The following is a 20,542-nucleotide window of genomic DNA, read 5'->3' as shown; positions in this document are numbered from 1 at the left end:
AAAAAGTAAATAAAAACTACCCACCTGTCCTGTGATAAGAACACAATCCTCCATTCGATTTGTGATGTGTGAAGGTTCTCCAACAAACCATTTAGTAATGGTGACGTGTGATCTATCTGACCACTCAAACAGATTCTGAATCCTTTGATCATTAAGACCAATCCAGAGCTCATCAGTCGACACTACACAACAACAACAACACTCAATTTTATATTACCAACTGATATTAAAGCGACACCATGTAATTTTTCAACCTTGATAATACATTTTCAAGACCCTTGTGATAATACATCGACTTTAAATAGGTTGAATGACATGTCTACCATAGCCTGACGGGGTCTGTATCGCTTTTACTCATACTTTAAAACTTAGGGTTTCGGGTAGTAACCAGAGCACAAAAAAAACCTACAAAATTCGACTGCTTTACTGCATACGTCACTTCCTCCACTTCCTCAACACATTTTTTTTCACGTGAATTTTGCTGGAGGCTACTTAAGGAGTGTAGAGAGCAACTTTGTCTGTCTGGGTAGTTCAAGATGGCGGCGCGCACAGACGCAGCAGCTTTTGGCTCTCGGTCTCAGTGTTTTGTTTTTATAATTGTATGGATATTATTGAGTGTTAGAGGGAGTAGGAGTGAAACAAAATATATCTACAATCAAGCTATGCTGAGGAAGGTGGGATTCTCATCCCGGGTGGATATTACAACGGAGTATCAGCGGTGTCACAACATTCCGCAGAGTATAGCGAGATCACCGGGTTCACCCTGGATTATTGTCGGGTCTGGTAGACCCGACAATAATCCAGGGTGAACCCAGTGATCTGGCTATACCCTGCGGAATGTTGTGACACCGCTGTCACAACATTCCGAACATACAAATCTGGCCTGAAGGAGCACTCTCTCAGCTTCAAGATTGTTTTGAGCACACAGAGTGGAGCATATTTGATCATCTTGACCTACAGGAGTACACAGAGACTGTTCTGTCCTACATAAAAAGTTGCACTGAAAGTGTAACAGTGGAGAAGCGTATTCGGATATATCCAAACCAAAAACCATGGATGACTTCAAATGAAAAAATACATGTCTAGCGCCCCCTAGTGCCCAAAAAGTTCTGCGGTGTGCCTTTAAATTATATGAGGTGCACAATAACAATTATTTTGATAATCAAATAAACAGTCAATGATTGCTTTATTTGTATGTTGCCAAACAGGCTTAAGCCTATGTGCTTTATTGTCAAGGTCACCCCCATATTGGACCTTGCAAGAACGATCTACAAACAAACCGAAGTAAACAGGAGAGCTGTGGTATTTCTAAAAAGCACACTAATATTCATATTTCATTTTATATCAAGCACTGGGTAGAAATATTAATGTTATAGTGTTTTTTAACCAAAAAACACCTCAGTTCTACCGTTGTGTTTAAGTACAGTCCTGTACTGTCCAATATGGTGCCAAAAGTGGCTTATGGGACAGGTAATTGCGTCAAATTTACTTTCTATGCTCAGCTGTTCACATTTATATTGTTTTATATATTTCTTTTGTCAGACACGAACGTGTAGGTTTTTGTGTGTGTTACTAATGCAATTTAGTTGCACAGACGTACTGTATCCAGTCTGAGATATGATGAAACTGTGTTCTTCTATGTTGTGAATGCTGGCCAGATCTGATCCTTCTTTGTGACACGCGGCCAAAGCATCACTCCACGTCTTATTTGTGCGCTGCAGATAATAACATTGGCCGGCATACGGCACCCACGCCACTGGACAGAAGTTAGGCAGACCTACACCTAAGAAAGAGAGAGAGAGAGAGAGAGAGAGAGAGAGAGAGAGAGAGAGAGACGTATAACATTAACTGAATATGGGCTCTGTGTGTGTGTTCCCACAAAACTAATGAAAGAGGTTTTATATGGTGTACCACAGGGATCAGTTCTAGGCCCTATCCTCTTCTCGTTATTAAATCTACATTTAGTTATTTAGCAAACGCTTATTTCCAAAGTGACTTACAAATGTAACAATAAAAGCAATTAGAGCAGCACAAGAACAGCAATACATCAAGGCTAAGCAGTGGCGGAGCCAGAGGGCTAATTGGGGTAGCAAATGCCACCCCAGATGAAGTCCTTGCCACCCCTGTTGCCACCCCGCTGAAAACATTACACTGTTTGATTTTTACGAACATTTCTCATATCTCCCAGCGGACGTGAATGCGCAGCACGCACAAGCGTGCTGTTGCTGCTACACTTTTCATCAGGCTTGTTCGACTTCATGCGGCACCGCAAGAACCGACAGCCGGTGACGTCAAAGTTTCACGAGAGCGACTTAAAAGCAAACTCCTCCGTATGATTTTGCTCCGTACTTTGACGTAATCCGTACTTTGACGTAATCCTCAATTCTTGAGGCGCCGCTTGAAGTCGAACAATCCTATTGGTTAAGCTGACACGCAGCTCCTTCGTGCTCCAAAACATAACGCGGCAGCACACACAGGATCAATGAAGACCGTTTTGCTGGTATGTACGGCTTTTATGGGTTTTAAATTAAACAAAGTACTGTTTTAACGGGAAGTAAGGGAGACGTTGCACTGTAGTGCTTGGCATTAATACTTCAATGAGCATTACTAGTCTTGTGAAACGTCTCGGTTACGGATGTAACCCTCGTTCCCTGAAGGAGGGAACGGAGACGTCACGTCGTGACCGACGAATTGGGAACTCGCTTAGAGAGACCAATCTGCTTCGTTTACTACTAAAACGCCAATGAACTTGGCATTGAGATATTTGCATAATGCTGGCGCCGCCCCGCCAGGTGCCTTTATAAGCAGCAGGTGCAAATAGGGAAATTAGCTTCTTTTCGCTGAGAAAGCCGGGAGAAAGTGACCGGTCGATAAACAGCAGGGAGCAGCCCTGTGGCGACGGGACGTGACGTCTCCGTTCCCTCCTTCAGATAACGAGGGTTACATCCGTAACCGAGACGTTCCCTTTCAGTCGGTCACTACGACGTCACGTCGTGACCGACGAATTGGGAATCCCTACCAAAACGCCACTGAGGGCTGACCTCTTCCAGTGTCTGCGTAAAGCCCTCCGGTTCCACTTAAGGAGAAGGAGAATTAGGTTTTAAGGCAGAAGGCCGGGCACTAGATGTTCCTTTAACCCCACAGTAGTGCCAGCGACTGGGAAGCGCCCTATCTGAGCGGTATAGGGACGCTGCGGAAGCCACCGCCCCGTTAAGGGCTATTGGTGGGCGAAAGTCAACCGTAGTTGAGGTAAAAATGACACCCGTGGCTGTGTAAGCAAAGCAGTGCTCTGCTAAGGGAAACGTGGGCTGGTAGGATTAACCCCACGGAATAATACTCACAAAGGAACCCCTGTGGGACACAATGTGGAGCCCAAGCCAAACACGTAGGTTCGTAAGAATACAGCTAGTGAGAGGCTGACAGCCAATGCTCCGCAACAAAGGCTGCCAAGGCATCGGAGGAAGAGCAATTCAAACCATTACGCATTTTTGCTCTGATGGCCTTCCATACTGAAACTCAATTAGGAGCCTCAGTTGGAGGCTGCAAGCCGACCTGCGAGACTGCTCTCCGTGCTCCCCCTGGTGAGGATACAGGCTCGATACGAACACTGTAAAATGTAATGAACGTATTAGGTGTCGCCCAACCAGCAGCTCTACAGATGTCTGTTAGCGAGGAACCACGAGCTAAAGCCCAAGATGAGGCAACACTCCGTGTGGAGTGCGCTCTCAAATTAAAGGGGCAAGGAATACCCTGAAGATTATTAGCCAGGGCGATAGTATCAACTATCCAATGAGACATCCTCTGCTTAGTGACAGCTTTCCCTTTCTGCTGGCCACCATAACAAACAAAGAGCTGGTCTGAGGTCCTGAGGCTTTGCGTGCGATCCACGTAGAGTCGCAGTGCGCGTACGGGGCACAACAAAGCCATGGTTGGGTCTGCGTCCTCCGGGGGCAGCGCTTGCAAGCTCACCACCTTATCTCTGAAGGGAGTGGTGGGAACTTTGGGCACGTAGCCTGGTCTGGGTCTCAGTGAGACAGCAGGACCAAACTAAAAGCACGAATCGTCAACAGAGAATGCATGTAAATCCCCTACTCTCTCATGGAGGCCAATGCTATCAGGGTCAGAGTTTTCATTGATAAAAACATCAGACTCGTAGACTGCAAAGGCTCAAAAGGAAGACCTGAAGGCTTCAGCACCATGGACAGGTCTCAGGAGGAAAGAGGGAGGGCGCGAGGGGTTTAGCCTGCGAGCGCCTCTTAAAATGTAATAATTAAATCATGCTGGCCAACTGATCTGCCGTTGATAAGAGAGTGATGAGCAGAAATAGCGGCGATATCAACTTTAATGGCGGAGGGACAGCCTACCATCTAACCTATGTTAAAGATATAAAAGCACAATGTTAATGGGCATTCTCTGGGGTCCTCGCGTTGCGAAGAGCACAGGGTGACGAAAAAGGTTTCTTTAAGCGCGTAAGCCCGTCCTGTGGACGGTGCTCGAACCGCGTCGATGGTGTTAGATACCGCTTGCGATAAATCACCTAAACCTTGCGCGCGCTCAACGACCATACATGGAAATCCCACAGGTCGGGGCGCGGGTGCCATAATGTGCCCCTTCCTAGAGAAAGAAAGTCTTTCCTCAGGGGAAATCGTCAGGGAGGGGCTGTCGCGAGGAGCATTAACTCTGAAAACCAATTCCTGGTAGTCCAGTACGGGGCGACTAATAAAAGGCTCTCCTCGTCCTGCCTGACTTTGCACAGTGTCTGCGCAATAAAGCTCACTGGAAGGAATGCGTATTTACGCACCCCCCGCGGCCAGCTGTGTGACAACGCATCCACGCCGATGCTGCCCTCGGTTAGTGAACAAAATAGGCGACGGTGGGTATCGTCCGGCGACGCAAACAGATCTATCTACGCACAACCGAACTTCTTCCAAATTAGCTGGACCGTCTGGAGGTGGAGTCGCCATTCGCCGGGGGCGCAGCTCGGGAAGCGCGTCTGCCGCTGTATTGAGCGAACCCGGGATGTAAATGGCACGAAGGGACCTCAGATGCTTCTGACTCCAAAGGAGGAGGTGACGAGCGAGATGCGACAGGTGACGAGAGCGCAAAACCGCCTTAACGGTAAATAACGCAGCAGTCGCAATGTTATTGGTGTCGGCTAATACATCCTTCCCTCGCATCTCCATAGCGGAGCGTACAAGTCCCAGATATACAGCGCACCGCTCGCGGCAGTTGGGGTGCTATGCACACCCCTGAGACTGCAAGCCCGTCATACGTGGCTGATCATCCCGTGCTGAGGGCATTGCAATATACAGAATGCCAGGAGACCCCTCAGGGGCATATCTTCTATCGGAAATGCCGGGTCTACCACGGGGAAAAATTGAAATGACACGCAGGTGTAATGTGTACACGGTTTATGTCGGTGTGCCACGCTCTCCTCGAGACTCGATCGTAAGCCAACGCTGAAGCGGTCTCATATGAAGCAGCTCGGGCGGCGTCACAGCCGCAGCATGCTGTCATATGTCCAGGAGCTTCTGAAATTGTTTCAGAGGGACCGCGTACTTCCCTCGAATTAAACCGAGGCAAGTCAGAACTGACTGGTTGCGCGCTCTTGTTAAACACGCCAATTAGTCGATCGAGTCTTATTTCCATACTGAGAAAAAGGATCCTCTGCACGGGGCAAAGTTGCTCTTTCCCAGCCGACCTGAAGACTTAAACGAGCGAGATGCCGAAGCATTAACTCTCTGTGTTCGCGCACGTCTGCCAAGAACGGGCTATTATAAGTCGACGTAGCTAAAAGCAGAATGCGAACAACGCTCTCTCTCTGACATTTTAATGCCGTGACTATGGAGACACGGAGAGAGAGAGACAGCTCGAATGGTGCACTTAGTATTAATATGCCCACCCCACGACGCAGAGCGAAAAAACGGTCTAAAGCGAGGGGAGATGGACACATAAAGTACACGTCTTACAGGTCTAAGGCTGCAAACCGATCTGAATATTGAAATACGAGCCTCGGCGTTATCATCCAAAAAGAACACCTTCGTAGAGCCGGTGCGTAAATCAAATCGATCGTAACCCGCCGCGTATTTTGGGTACTATGAGATAAAGGCTGGAAAAACCCTATCATCATCATCTCGGTAAGAGGGACCGGCTCGAACATCCTTCGCCAACAGGATATCGACTTTTGCACGCAGTACATGTGCATCGGACGCTTTCACCACAGTGAAACGAAAGCCCGAATTTTGGGGTGTGCCGGATTCGTAACCGAGGCGGATCGTGCGTAAAACCCAACGAAACGGGCTGGGAACTGAAGCCAAGCACCCAGGCACCGTACGAGGAGAAATAACGACACTACCGAAGTACCCGCGGTGGGGCAGCGAAGCGAGACAGGTGGGACTGCCGGTGCGTCTGCTGTGACAGCATAAACATCTACAGTATGTGTGTGTGACACTGACCTGAGCCCGCTGAGGGTAACGGTCGTCTGGTCTCCTCTACGGAGGGCGCAGACTCCGATGAGGGTGCTGGTGGTCCGGTCTCCTCAGCGGAGAGCTCGGACTCCTCAGGTCACCCGCTGGCGATAGAGGAGAGGTAGGGGAGCTGGTGTGTACCCGCTCACGGCTCTCTCGATCCTCCGGAGACCTAGAGAGGGAAGAGGAATGCACTCTTATGTGTGGTTAAGTGGGTACCGGCCGAACAGCCGGTGGAACATATGCAAACCAAGGATTTTCCACCCGACCCTCTATCGGGGGAAGGAGCTCCATCTCCTGAAGAGTGATCCTCTGCCAATCCGGGTCGCCCTTCACTGGCCACTTAAACTCCCGAATTTCACGGGAAGCGGCTAAGCGGGCGGGGCGAGCTGCTGACGACCGGTTCCCCTGCGCTGCCGAGATGGGGTCCGAGGAGGGGAACGGAGGTGGTCGCCGCAGGACGCCGACGGCGAGAGGCAGACTGAGGAGCCGGCGTGGTGGACCAAGGGCAGCTCTCTTCCGCCGGGGCATGACCTAGGAGATCGCCTCAGTCTGCGCAGCGGAGCTGTACGACTCCCCTGGCTCGCCGAAGAGGCCGGTCTGTGAGACAGGAGCATTAAAGTTGTTCTCGTCTGCGTCCGTCATGTCAGCCAGACACAGCCAAAGGTGGCGATCTTGAACCACTGTGGTGGACATCGCACGACTGAAGGTCGCGGGCTCCCTCGTAAATCCTTGGTGAGCCTGCAGCAACGTTATTGCGTGCAGGGCCGAAGCCGCCTCTCCGGCATGCCTGATGGGCAGCGTCCGTAACCGGACGACTGTCTACAAACACGGGAGGGAAGGGTTGGGTGGTCCCTCCAGGAACGCATCCCGCTCCACTGAAGGGGTCCCCGCCCTTAGCGGCTCCGTTGGTGAGGGAGATGAGGGGTGAAGCTGAATGGCCGGACGGCCGCAAATCACGTCAGCTCTTCGTGCCGTCGGGAAAGAAAGGCACAGGAGGCGAGGACCGAGAGGCCCGAGCAGCTCCGAAGTACCAATCATGTGGGCGGGACGGTTCGGGCGGAGAGGGGTTAACCTTTCCAACTCTACCGTCTCCGCCGCTCGCGGGTACGGCCGCCATCTCCGGAACGACTCTGCCTCGGAGGAAAAATGGACACCGCTCTGATGCTGCAGAAGTGACGGGACCAGAAGGAGGTCCAATGGATTCGGCAGACATCGTAGAACACGACTCTGCAGTCTCCACCGGGGCCTCAACCGGCTGAGGATGAGAAGGCCGGTAGGTGGAGGACGCATCCTCCGTCCTACTTAGCGTAGTGACGCGAAGGGCGCCCTGCGAGCGCTTGACAGCCGCACCATGGCGGCGTCAGCACTGCAAAGGCGCGGACAGCGTTCCCGTAGAAACGACAGTCGTCTCCGCAATCAAAGAGGGTTATGCTCTCACAGAGAGAACAGAAACTCTCCACGAATGCAGCCCCGGAGTGCTCGATGCCTGAGCACGAAGACAGCGCTCGTGACCGTCACTGGAACCCTTATACTTCTCACATCCAAGATCGCACGGGCAAAAAGCTATCCTGAAAAGGACGCTGATCTCCGCATATACGAGAGAGTGGCTGCCTTTAAAAAGACACAGAGCTCTCACGTATCACTCTTTTAGGGAAATCACTCTTTAGGTGCTCAGCTGATGATGCGCACAGGGAAGGCAACGCACACACTAAACTCAATACAAAAAAGATGCAGAGCCGTGGAATACTGCGAGCGTCCGCTGTGTTAGTACTGCTTGTCAATCAACTTCAGCAACCGTTCCCAGAAGAGCAGAGAGTAGCTTCTCAGTAGCAGATAAAGCCGGCTTTCGAAGCGAAAAAGCTAATTTCCCTATTTGCACCTGCTGCTTATAAAGGCACCTGGCGGGGCGGCGCCAGCATTATGCAAATATCTCAATGCCAAGTTCATTGGCGTTTTAGTAGTAAACGAAGCAGATTGGTCTCTCTAAGCGAGTTCCCAATTCGTCGGTCACGACGTGACGTCGTAGTGACCGACTGAAAGGGAACTGACTAATACTGTCATGCCTGCGTAAAGATGCTCAAAACAATAAAAAACATGTCGTTAGCAAATGTTCAGCAACAATCACAGACATTAGGTAGGCTTATTTATATTGGCACGTGTAATGCAGCATATTGAACTTAATAAAACCACCGTGGAGATAGTACAGGGATGTAACAGCGCGCTTTTCTGTGCCTCACGCTTTTTCACGTCAGTTTGGGTGACTTGGGTTTGAGAGGGTTGGATTATAATTTCACAAAGTCATCTGAAGCCATTCCATAGCTTAATGTGAGGGACAGAAGTCTATTTACATCATTTCATTAAAGTTTACGGAATCTCGTTCCATCCTCCCTTCACATAACATGTCTAGATGTCTTTAAGCAATTTTCCTTGTGTTGTCAAATAGGCTAGACCTCAATATACTCAGATCTTGTCGTAATGTATTACTTTAGTATTTGTATTATTAGTAACAGTGTACATATGGTAAATAAAAACAAGAAATGTTTTCCAAAATTTGGTTTCTTCATGAGGTGTGTAACCAAGTTTTCCTTTAGGGACAGCAGAATGAAGAGAAAAAGCAATATTACCAACTTCTTTCTAAAGAAGCAGAAGTCAGGAGCAAATCAGGGCCAAACAGATCCCAGTTGTAGTATTTTTGCTGTATACTTAATACATATAGGCTATAATTGTGTACATTTAGGAAAATAAACAACTTTAATTTAATCTATATACATTTTGTGGAAAATAATTTATTTTTAGTGTAATTGAACACTTTGTATATTGACCCCCCAAAATAATACCTTGCCACCCCTTTGCCACCCCAGTTTTAAAAGTCTAGCTCCGCCACTGAGGCTAAGACATTATACATAGCCAAGGGTTTTTTCTTTTTTGACAGAGAATGTAGAGATGAGGCTAGAAAAAAGAAACGATAACAGCAAGTGAGGTGTTGGCAGAATTTTTTGTAGTATTTTTGTCTTGTTTTCATACAAAATATCGAAAAATTCTTCAATTAAGATGCTTTTTCCTGATGAGAAAAATGACCCAGGAAAATTAATCTAGTTTTTAGACCAAAAATATCAAATTTAAGTGATTTTGTGCTTAAAACAAGCAAAAAAATAATAATAATCTGCCAATGGGGTAAGCTAAATTTTCAAGATTTTTTTGCTTACCCTATTTATTTATTTTTGCTTGTTTTATAATCCAAATGCCATAATGTAATTTCCTGTCCATAATATTTCATTTATTTTGAAGTGGACTGCTGATGCATATGGGGTCTTCGCCGTTACCACGCGTAGCTAATTGTCAATAGACTTAATAAATAAATAAAGTTTGATGTTCGTGAATTTAGGGACCATCTCTAAAGTGCACTGTACACGTTTCTATCTTCAATAGTATTTAAAGGGACACAAGGCAGCATTTTTATGTTAATAAATCATCTTCGTAAGTCGGTATATGGTTAAATGACTCATTACATGACGAATGAAGACTCTCTCGCCCGCCCCTACCTGTCAGGAATCTCCAAGAGGAGAGAGGAAGGGAACCCAGGCGCAGGCGTAGATGAACTTAAAATACTTTTATTGCAACAAAAACTCCAAAACAAAAGACCCACGAGGGGGTAAAACAAGGCAACACTAAGACTACAATGAACAAGACTATACTAAACAAAGACTGGAACAAGACTAGGATACCAACAATACAAGAACCATAAACTTGACAAATACTCTTTACATCAAATTACACAGGTAAGTATAGGTATTAACAAAACGGATCTGCACAAGACAACAAACACAAGGACATTAAATAGGGGAGCAAATCAAGAGGGGAACAGGTGACATGAATCAAACAATAATGGGATAATTAATGAGGAAACAAGGGGCGGGGTCAAGAGACGAGACCGAAAGCACATGGCTAGGAATAAACAAAGCCAGTGCTCTCACACAAAACATGGGACTGCCATGATCCTGTCACTAAGACTTAAAAACTGTGACCTGAAGACAGGACCATGACAGTACCCCCCCTCAAGGGACGCCACCTGGCGTCCCTCAAGGGGAACACACTAGACACGTGACAAGACATACTGTGAGACTGAAAAAAACCAATAAAACATAATACACAAACACAATGGCAAACAACAACAAACAATAACAGGGTTTGGGTGACATAACAAAAACATCATTAATGGGAGGGGAGGTGGGGGAACAAGAAAGTTCATTGGGGGAGGTCCAGATGGGGTAGACCTCGAAGGGGTAGAAGTCCTTGGTCCAGGGGGTGCAGGGCAAGGTTGGGAGCGGGGGGTCCGGACAGGCTTAGCAGGGGATGTGGGACTGACAGGCTTTGCAGCGGACACACGAGGAGCAGTTTCAGGGGGGACAAACTGAGGTACAGCTGAGACAGGGAGAACAGGAGGCACAAAGGGGAACAAAGCGGGGTCTCCAGGCAGGAAAGGGGCAGACACAGGAGCCGGTAAGACAGGGGGCGCTGTGGCTGGCAGCGATGACGAGACAGGGACCATGCTAGGGGGCGCTGCGGCAGGCAGCGGAGATGAGACATGGGCCACTGATCCAGGGGGCGAAACAGAAGGCGCTGCAGCTGGCTGTGTAGCCGTGACAGGGGGCACTGCAGCTGGCTGCGGAGTCAGTGAGACAAGGGGTGCTGCAGAAGACCCAGGAAGAGACTGAGATGGAGGATGGGTAGCTCCTTTCCTCCTCTTTTTTCTCCTTGGTCTTGGAGCTGAGGCCGTGGCAGGTGAGGTGGACACCGCAGTGGTAGCGGCAAGCTCTGTGGAAGACCCCTCAGATGTAGACTCCCAAGATGCCCTACGCCCTCGCTTCTGAGGAAGGCAGACTGGTGGGGCAGGGCTCTCGGGAGTCAAGGTAGATGGTGCAGAATCCTCAAATGATGCTACCGCCAGGATGCGATCCTCCGGGACAGCAGGAAGTTGTGGGGGCCGGCCAGCTCTCGTATGACCCCTGGATTCACGGTCCGCCAAGAAAGCTACCATGTTGGGGAAGCTGAGAGGTTTCAGGGTTCTTAGCACGGACGTGGTAAGGGGTTCATCCAGGCAGCTATTAAAGATCAGCTTCAGTTCTTGATCACCAAAACCAGAGCCCTGAGCAGATCCTAGAAAGTCCAAGGCAAACCTCTTTATCTCGACCCCCTTTTGCTGGAGGCCGAAGAGCACATGGGCCTGTTGAGCTCGGCGGGCAGAAAGTGAAGAGTTCATGGTGGCCTGCTGGGTTCCTTGTTGGCAGATCCGTTCTGTCAGGAATCTCCAAGAGGAGAGAGGAAGGGAACCCAGGCGCAGGCGTAGATGAACTTAAAATACTTTTATTGCAACAAAAACTCCAAAACAAAAGACCCACGAGGGGGTAAAACAAGGCAACACTAAGACTACAATGAACAAGACTGGAACAAGACTAGGATACCAACAATACAAGAACCATAAACTTGACAAATACTCTTTACATCAAATTACACAGGTAAGTATAGGTATTAACAAAACGGATCTGCACAAGACAACAAACACAAGGGCATTAAATAGGGGAGCAAATCAAGAGGGGAACAGGTGACATGAATCAAACAATAATGGGATAATTAATGAGGAAACAAGGGGCGGGGTCAAGAGACGAGACCGAAAGCACATGGCTAGGAATAAACAAAGCCAGTGCTCTCACACAAAACATGGGACTGCCATGATCCTGTCACTAAGACTTAAAAACTGTGACCTGAAGACAGGACCATGACACTACCGTCTATAGGAAGAATACCCCCCTTGCAAGTTCGCTGTATCCGACCCGGTGTCCTTCAGTCTTGTAAAGTCTCAGATATAGAAAGCATTTACTCCCAGACACTAGGGGGAGCTAGTAGAGAAATAAAACTCAGACTTGCCTTGTGTGCCTTTAACAGTTTATTTGAATAAATATAAAACATCTAAAAAAGTGTGCATTATAGTTGACAACCACAAACACTTTACAGTTGGTTTTGTGACTGTTTGTTGACTTTAAGTTATTCAATTTTAATGCTGTTTAAAGTAGAAACGTATATGGAGTACTTTAAAGACGGTCCCTAAATTCACCGCGCTATCAAATGGTCAATTATTGGCAAATCTGTTTCATCTTGAGCGAATCCCTGAAGTAAAATCTCATTTGTTCATCCATGCTAATTTGCTAAATATGCTTTTGCTGTCTAAAAATGATGTTCTATTGAGTACACGTAAGCTTTAATCACATCACAAGAATACAACTTTTGTTATGTCGAGATCACGAGAAAACAGCAGCTTGTTTTCTCGTGATCTCGACATAACAAAAGTTTTATTCTTGTGATGTGATTAAAGCTAAAAGATAACGAATTAAGTAGTGATCATGAGAACACAAGCAAGCAAAAATAAATATAGAACACGACCTCTCTCGGCTTCAAACTACCAAATTACTAATTGAGCAGCTCAACAACTGAGGTAATGTAATGAATCTACCTGTTCATAAAACAAACTGTCGTCTTCGCCCTTCAAAGAGTGGACACAGATTGTGAGAGATGCTGCGGAGCGGGCGGGAAATCACGAAGTGGATTACCAGAAACAGTGTATCTTTAGACGAGCAGTAACAGAACACTTTGACTGGGGTTGGCGAGAGGGGCACCTCAGCCGATTAGGGCAGAAGGGCAGTTGCTCTAGCCACGGGGCACCCCCCTGTGCACGGCCCTGCCTAGGAAGCTTTTTTCTTCTTGTTACATTGGCAGGTGTCATTTGAGTGAAATGTTACAGATATACTGCCGTCTGCTATACCGGAGGTGAATGTAGCAAACAACAAATACACTAACGTGGGATTAGTTATAGAAAGACTAAAGATACGGGAGAAATACGGGAAACCGTTTAGACGGGAAGATGGCGGGAATTAATGGTAAAATACGGGAGAAATCCCGGGAAAAACGGGAGGGTTGACAGGTATGAATATTTATGGCTATGGGAATGGGGTGAATAGAATTAAAAAACTAAAAACAAGAAAATAAGATATGTGGGGAAAATATGAGTATTACCAGCAATGCTGGGGATTAGTTATAGAAAGACTAAAGATACGGGAGAAATACGGGAAACCGTTTAGACGGGAAGATGGCGGGAATTAATGGTAAAATATGGGAGAAATCCCGGGAAAAACGGGAGGGTTGACAGGTATGAATATTTATGGCTATGGGAATGGGGTGAATAGAATTAAAAAACTAAAAACAAGAAAATAAGATATGTGGGGAAAATATGAGTATTACCAGCAATGCTGGGGATTAGTTATAGAAAGACTAAAGATACGGGAGAAATACGGGAAACCGTTTAGACGGGAAGATGGCGGGAATTAATGGTAAAATACGGGAGAAATCCCGGGAAAAACGGGAGGGTTGACAGGTATGAATATTTATAGCTATGGGAATGGGGTGAATAGAATTAAAAAACTAAAAACAAGAAAATAAGATATGTGGGGAAAATATGAGTATTACCAGCAATGCTGGGGATTAGTTATAGAAAGACTAAAGATACGGGAGAAATACGGGAAACCGTTTAGACGGGAAGATGGCGGGAATTAATGGTAAAATACGGGAGAAATCCCGGGAAAAACGGGAGGGTTGACAGGTGTGAATATTTATAGCTATGGGAATGGGGTGAATAGAATTAAAAAACTAAAAACAAGAAAATAAGATATGTGGGGAAAATATGAGTATTACCAGCAATGCTGGGGATTAGTTATAGAAAGACTAAAGATACGGGAGAAATACGGGAAACCGTTTAGACGGGAAGATGGCGGGAATTAATGGTAAAATACGGGAGAAATCCCGGGAAAAACGGGAGGGTTGACAGGTATGAATATTTATGGCTATGGGAATGGGGTGAATAGAATTAAAAAACTAAAAACAAGAAAATAAGATATGTGGGGAAAATATGAGTATTACCAGCAATGCTGGGGATTATAAACATAAGTTATTTGGCGAACATAAAGCATTTGTAATTATAAATATAACTAATGTAATGTGTGTGTGTGTGTGTGTGGGTGTGTGTGTGGGTGTGTGTGTGTGTGTGTGTGTGTGTGTGTGTGTGTGTGTGTTTGTTCATGTTTATTACATCATAGTTTGTAATACATACACTGAAAAAACGAATTTTTTGGTGTAGTAATATTTATTAGATTAGCTCTCATAATTTCTACAGAATAATATTAACATTTATTGAGAACTAGATAAAATGATGATAAATACACAATTAATTCATGTAAAAAATGAACTGTGTGGGAATAGTAAGTCTTATTAGATATTTCTTGTATTATTTAACTGTTTTATAGTCACTGCACAAAGTCCTAAAATAATTAAGTAAATTTGAATCAAAAACTTCAGCAGATTCAAGTAAAAAATCTTAGTTCATTTTATTTAAAAATATTAAATCCATTAAACTAAAAAATCTAATCAAAATTTACTTACATTTATTTGCCCATGTTGTAAGGAATACCCACAATTCGTTGCGCCTGAATATTTTTATTTTTTAAGCTTTATCACAGAATAAGAACTGATAAGAACTTTAACTACTTAAATATTTGTTAGCAAAATGTTATAAAGGTTTAAGCTCTTATATTATTGATGTTGTTTTGTTGTAAATAATAATTTTGTGAAGTCACCATTCAGGTGATCAGTGTTTCTTTACATGAACCCTGTTGAGAACATTGTATTGTAATTTTCTCCACAGTGCTGATAATGCATGTCAGAAACACAGTTTGTGTGTGTTTCTGTTCAGAATCAAGTTTATTCAATGACTCACTTGTTGTCAGTCATGAATTTTGTGTTATAATGCCATTTATAACACTAAAAATAACTAGGTCCATAGAAATATGTAAAGAAAATAACAAACAGAAAATAAGATTTATTTAATATTATTAGGACAGCAATGCTTCAATTTTCAAAAAAAACCTAATAGACTTTATCTAAACGATTAAAATAAATCTAACTTCTAAATAAAATAATTAAGTAACATTTAATTAATTATTTAACATATGTTTTATCATGCAATTTTAAGTACATTTTATTTGATTTTAGTAGGTAAGTTTTACCAATAAAAAAGCAGTAAATTTTACTTAAAAAAAGTTTGTGCAAATTGTTACGAGGATTTTTTACAAGTAAATTTTACAAGTTGTTTTTTTCAGTGTAGCAAAAAGTTGTATGTCTTATGACTCAAACTAAAATCCACTTTTGCTTTGTGTGTGTGTCTCCTTGTGATGTAAAATAGGCCTTCAGCTGACACGGATGAGGACTGGAATCTGGAGTTTATTCATAAGCAACCACATTCAAAATAACAAGTATTTTGTTATAGACCTTAGGGTTTAAGAGCTGCAGACGTTTTAGTTTGGGTTTGTCGTTTTTCAGAAAATGTTCAAAAATAGGGATGCCAGCATAACAGGCTAATGACATCTATACATATATAATATATTACCATGCAGTAAAAAAGGTTCAAAAGCTAGTATTGGGATGGTGTCTTTATGGAACCATGCAGTCACAAAAGGTTAATCTGTGTACCTGTTGAAGGTGTGATATCTGTTGAATTTCCCTTTCGGCAAATGTAACCTAACTTCTTACTGCAGGCCAGACTTTCCCACTTGGATGCTTTATCAGCGTTTAATGCAGCACAGTTAAGGCCTGGCTCCAGAGAAGGATTACCTACAGGAATATAAAGATGACATTCAAACAATAAAAACACTGCTCTAAAATACCTCTCAGATCTATTACAGCCATCCAGCCATCTATTACATCCAGATCACTTAGGTCTGCTGGGAAACTGCTTTTAGTCTCCCCCAATGCAAGATTAAAGAGCAGATGTGACCATGCCTTTGCAGTAGCGGCCCCGAAACTCTGGAATAATTTACCGTTGTACATTAGGCAGGCACCTTCACTTGCTGTTTTTAAATCTCATTTAAAAACATATTTGTATAGTGCAGCATATAATGCAGTAAGAGAGTTACAGAAGTAAACTCAACTCAAACCATTTAAGGAAACCGGTTGCAGTAAACCATTTAAGTTTTAAAACACATACATTTGAGTACTGTGAACTTAAACAAATTGAGTCATATGCAGTTATGCACTTTAAACTAGTTTTATATATTTAAGTTTACACTACTTAAATATAAGTGCATACTTGTACATGACTCAAGTTCACAATACTTAAATGTATGTGTTTTAAAACTTAAATGGTTTAAGGCAACCGGTTTCCTTAAATGGTTTGAGTTAAGTTTACTGTTAGGTTTTACAGTGTGTTATGAGTTCTTTTTAAATGTGTGCTACTGATCATTATTGTTTTTATTGCATATTTTATTGTGTTTTTATTTTATTTTATTCTTTTTATGCTTTTCAGTTCTACTGTTTATTTTATACTGTATGTACAGCACTTTGGTGAACACTTGCTGTTTTAAAAAAGGTGCTCTATAAATAAACTTTGATTTGATTTGAAAAAAATTACATCTAAACCATTGATCTGCTTTTCAACTGGATCATGTATAAAGTTCACTGTGTTTCCTTTCAGCAAAATCCCAAGTGTTAAATTAACACTGCTTAGTGTTTATATGGGTCCACACTACAGAGTGTTAAAAAGTAACACTGAAGCAGAGTTAAAAGGACATTTTCCAGCTTTCCTAGAGTTAAACATTTGAATATTATGCAATGCCTAAAAATAGTCCTCTGCTTTTGAAAGTTACCAAGGGAACTATTTTTGGGCAGTGTGTAATATCACTACACCTGCTGCAGCCATGTTATAGCAGCAAAGTCCATTATTATTAATCCAGAATGGGAGTATAGTTCCTAGCAATATCGACTTAGAAAATCACAACTTTTAATTTTCCGTTGCTCTTAGTACACAAACTACAGAAGAGTCAAGTTTTAAATAGGAAAAATATCTAAAGTCTTTGGTTATTTTTTAGCGTGATGCTAATGGTCTAATCAGATTCAATGGATTATGCTAAGCTATGCTAAAAGTGGTACCGCTAGATCCAAAACAGTAAAAATCAAATGTTTAACTCTACACTGTAAAAAATCTCTGTAGAAATTACAGCAACTAGCTGCCAGTAACTTACTATAGATTTTACATTTATGTTATTTACTGTCAACACTTTGTTCAAAGTTAAATGAACATGAGACATTTTCAGTCTTTATCTTCTACAGAAAGTTACTGGCAACCAGCTGCATAACTACAGCAATTTTTTTTTACAGTGTAGGGGAGCTGGAAAGAGCATATTTTCAAAATAAGTGGAATGTCCCTTTAAAAGTGCAATTTATGACTTTATCCTCTCTATCAAAATATCTGTTTGAAACCTAAAAATTGCATTTGACATCTTACATCTTACTTCTAGAGATATTTATTAACTTAGGTTTAGATGTTGGCTTTGTTTTATTTAAAGTCAGCATTGTGATGATCAATGTTTGTTTTAGTTGGACTCTTGATTTTAGCTTATTCATTTTTTTCTGGCTGTTATAACTTTGTGTGTTTAAAGCATCTTTGTCATGGCAAAGAAGAGACCATGTTGCAGTTCTTCTATGGTGATTGATACATAATGTCAAACATCATCATCTATAAAGTGCTTACTCAGAAGTATCTTTCTCCCTCAGTAATGTGATACTACAGTATGATATCCAGCACTCTCATAGCAGTTTTTCATTCTAAAGATTTTGAAATAATGTATATTTAAATATTAACCATGGTGTGATTTAAACACACAAACACCAAGACAAGTATGAAACACAACAATGGTAACAAAGAAAATGGTCAAAATGGTCATTATTTACGTATTTATGCCACAGTGCATTCTGGGAGTTATGGATGAGATTTGTAATTTGTTGATATCCAGCATGCATTTCAGCATGAAGCTTTTCATTTTATTGTCGCCATTGTTAACATCCATACTCTAATTCTGAATGTGTGTGTGTCTAAATTAGACAGCATTTAATTTTTTATTGTCAGTGTTTCAAAATCTTTCAGGATGCCAAACTGATATAAGAGTGCCAGATCTCATACTTTAGTATCACATTATTGACAAAAAAAGATTCTGTCTTTTTTTCGCAACAAACATGTTTTAAACATACAAAGTTATAGCAGCCGGGGAAAAAATAAACAAGCTGATAATAAAGAGTCAAACTAACACAAACACTGATCAGCATAATGGTTACTTGAAATAAAACAAAGCCAACATCTAAACCTAAGTTAATAAATAACTCTTATTGTAAAATGCAATTTTAGGTTTCAAACAGAGATGGCGATAGAGATGATAAAGTCACAGATTGCTTTATAACACTCTGTAGTGTGGACCTATATAAACAATGAGCATTGTTAATTTAACACTGTGGATTTTGCCGTGTCATGAATATTAGTTACCAGGAGCCCAGTTGAGATATCTGAATGGGTTTCCATTACTCCATTGCCATCCACTCTCAAAGTCAAGACTGTTGAGTCCGATCCATAAAGCTGAATTCAAGAAATCTGTCAAGCCTGAAATATAAAGTTCATGAAATGCTGTTTTGTTTAGTGAATGAAATCATTTTAGTTTAGGATAATAGTGGGATCTGTGTACCTGATATATAAGACTGTTCATGTAGTTCTGATATACTGAGAAGATCTGCATCTTGTTGTTGGCAGCTGGCTCGAGCTTGATGCCAGGTCAGTGCTGATTGTGTGTTTCTCTGATATAATACACCAGTTACTGGATCACTGTCCCATCCAGTGACGCCTATTGAGTCAAACAATAATTTAAATTATAATCAGCTTTAAAAGCTTCAAGTGCTTTTGCATGCATTTTATCGTTATATTTGCTGTATTTTATTTATGGTCTCACGTTTGGTTGGACAGAAGCCCCACTTCTTGTCAGTTTCATAATCTGTCTCAGTTGAACACCACAGTTTGCCGTCTGATCTTCCCTCCATGGTGCACTCAGCGAACCATTTGTCATTAAACTTAAAGGGAAACTGACATGGCTTTCCAAATGAATTCCCACCCAGAGTATAAATCTCTAGAGGACACAAAATTAGAGGAAAGAATGAGAAATATCAATGTAGTGAACGAGTGATATGTTAATGATAACATTTACTCAAATTTCAGTTGCTATCCAAAGTTTGTATTAATTACTTAATATTGTAGATGTACCTTGATATCCATGAGAACACAGATTGTCTGTAGTCCCATAAATCTGCCAGCAACTCCAAGATCCATTTCCCTTAAACAGCATCATATTTTGGTCCCCTCGATGGCCGTAGTTCAGATGTAACGGTTGTCCCTTTAAGCCAAACAAGGTCTCATTCTTACATTCCCAGGTCTGTAGAGGACTGAGCTCTTTACAGGGCAGAAGGATCACTTTCTCAGAGTCTTTAACGCTTTGAGCCCCCAAACAGAGTTTAAGAGAGACGCTGATAATTCTTGAAGAAGAAACCCATCGGAAACGCTGAGCGTCAGAAGATACATCACACGCTGCCGTCTGTATAACACTGGCACTGATGACATTCACACATCTGTTGTGATCCTCATTGTAGATGAGAAAAGAGCTGCCGTCTAAAGAAAAATAGATATCAGACAAGTCAATGATATTTAATATTACACCGACCAAGGTTTTTTTTAGGTCATTCGCTAAACCTGGAGTGCCACTGACATGCAGAACTCATAAAGCATCTATATTATTTATATCTACTGTATTTAGTTGAGAATGATGCTTAACCTCTAACACCACATCTAGATACATAGAGATATTTGCCATTTTTTAATATTACTGTAATGAAAAGTTAAATAAGTTGAAGATATTAAATATTTAAGTGTCCATTACATATTACTAATATCTTACATAAAAAAATAAATGTTGAAAATAAACCAATGTACCTGTTTGACTGGACGGCTGTACTGCAGCATAAAAACAAATCAAAACAAACAGTTGAAGACCAAACATCTTCATATCTGAACTTGTGATCCACACATAAAGATATCCAGCATGTGTTTGGGAAGTAGGAGACTTATATACACTCTTGTTAAAGTTTCTATACGGTCATGT

The 20,542-nt window shown here is 42.8% G+C and overlaps 1 protein-coding gene across 1 annotated transcript in view; it reads right to left on the bottom strand.

Moving 5' to 3' along the window:
• LOC135743930 (macrophage mannose receptor 1-like) overlaps window positions 1-20,542 on the bottom strand; it is a 71,590-nt gene extending 51,048 nt beyond the window's left edge. Inside the window, exons 1-8 of the mRNA XM_065261841.2 lie at window positions 20,374-20,542; window positions 19,651-20,052; window positions 19,343-19,516; window positions 19,082-19,237; window positions 18,886-18,999; window positions 16,044-16,184; window positions 1,601-1,783; window positions 25-182 (exon numbers count right to left, since the gene is read on the bottom strand). Of these exons, the coding sequence (XP_065117913.1) occupies window positions 25-182; window positions 1,601-1,783; window positions 16,044-16,184; window positions 18,886-18,999; window positions 19,082-19,237; window positions 19,343-19,516; window positions 19,651-20,052; window positions 20,374-20,446 (1,401 nt within the window). The 5' untranslated portion in view covers window positions 20,447-20,542. The remainder of the gene's footprint in view (window positions 1-24; window positions 183-1,600; window positions 1,784-16,043; window positions 16,185-18,885; window positions 19,000-19,081; window positions 19,238-19,342; window positions 19,517-19,650; window positions 20,053-20,373) is intronic.

Source organism: Paramisgurnus dabryanus, chromosome 2 (assembly GCF_030506205.2).
Source record: "Paramisgurnus dabryanus chromosome 2, PD_genome_1.1, whole genome shotgun sequence".
NCBI lineage: Eukaryota > Metazoa > Chordata > Actinopteri > Cypriniformes > Cobitidae > Paramisgurnus > Paramisgurnus dabryanus.
This window is presented reverse-complemented; position numbering and strand designations above follow the sequence as displayed.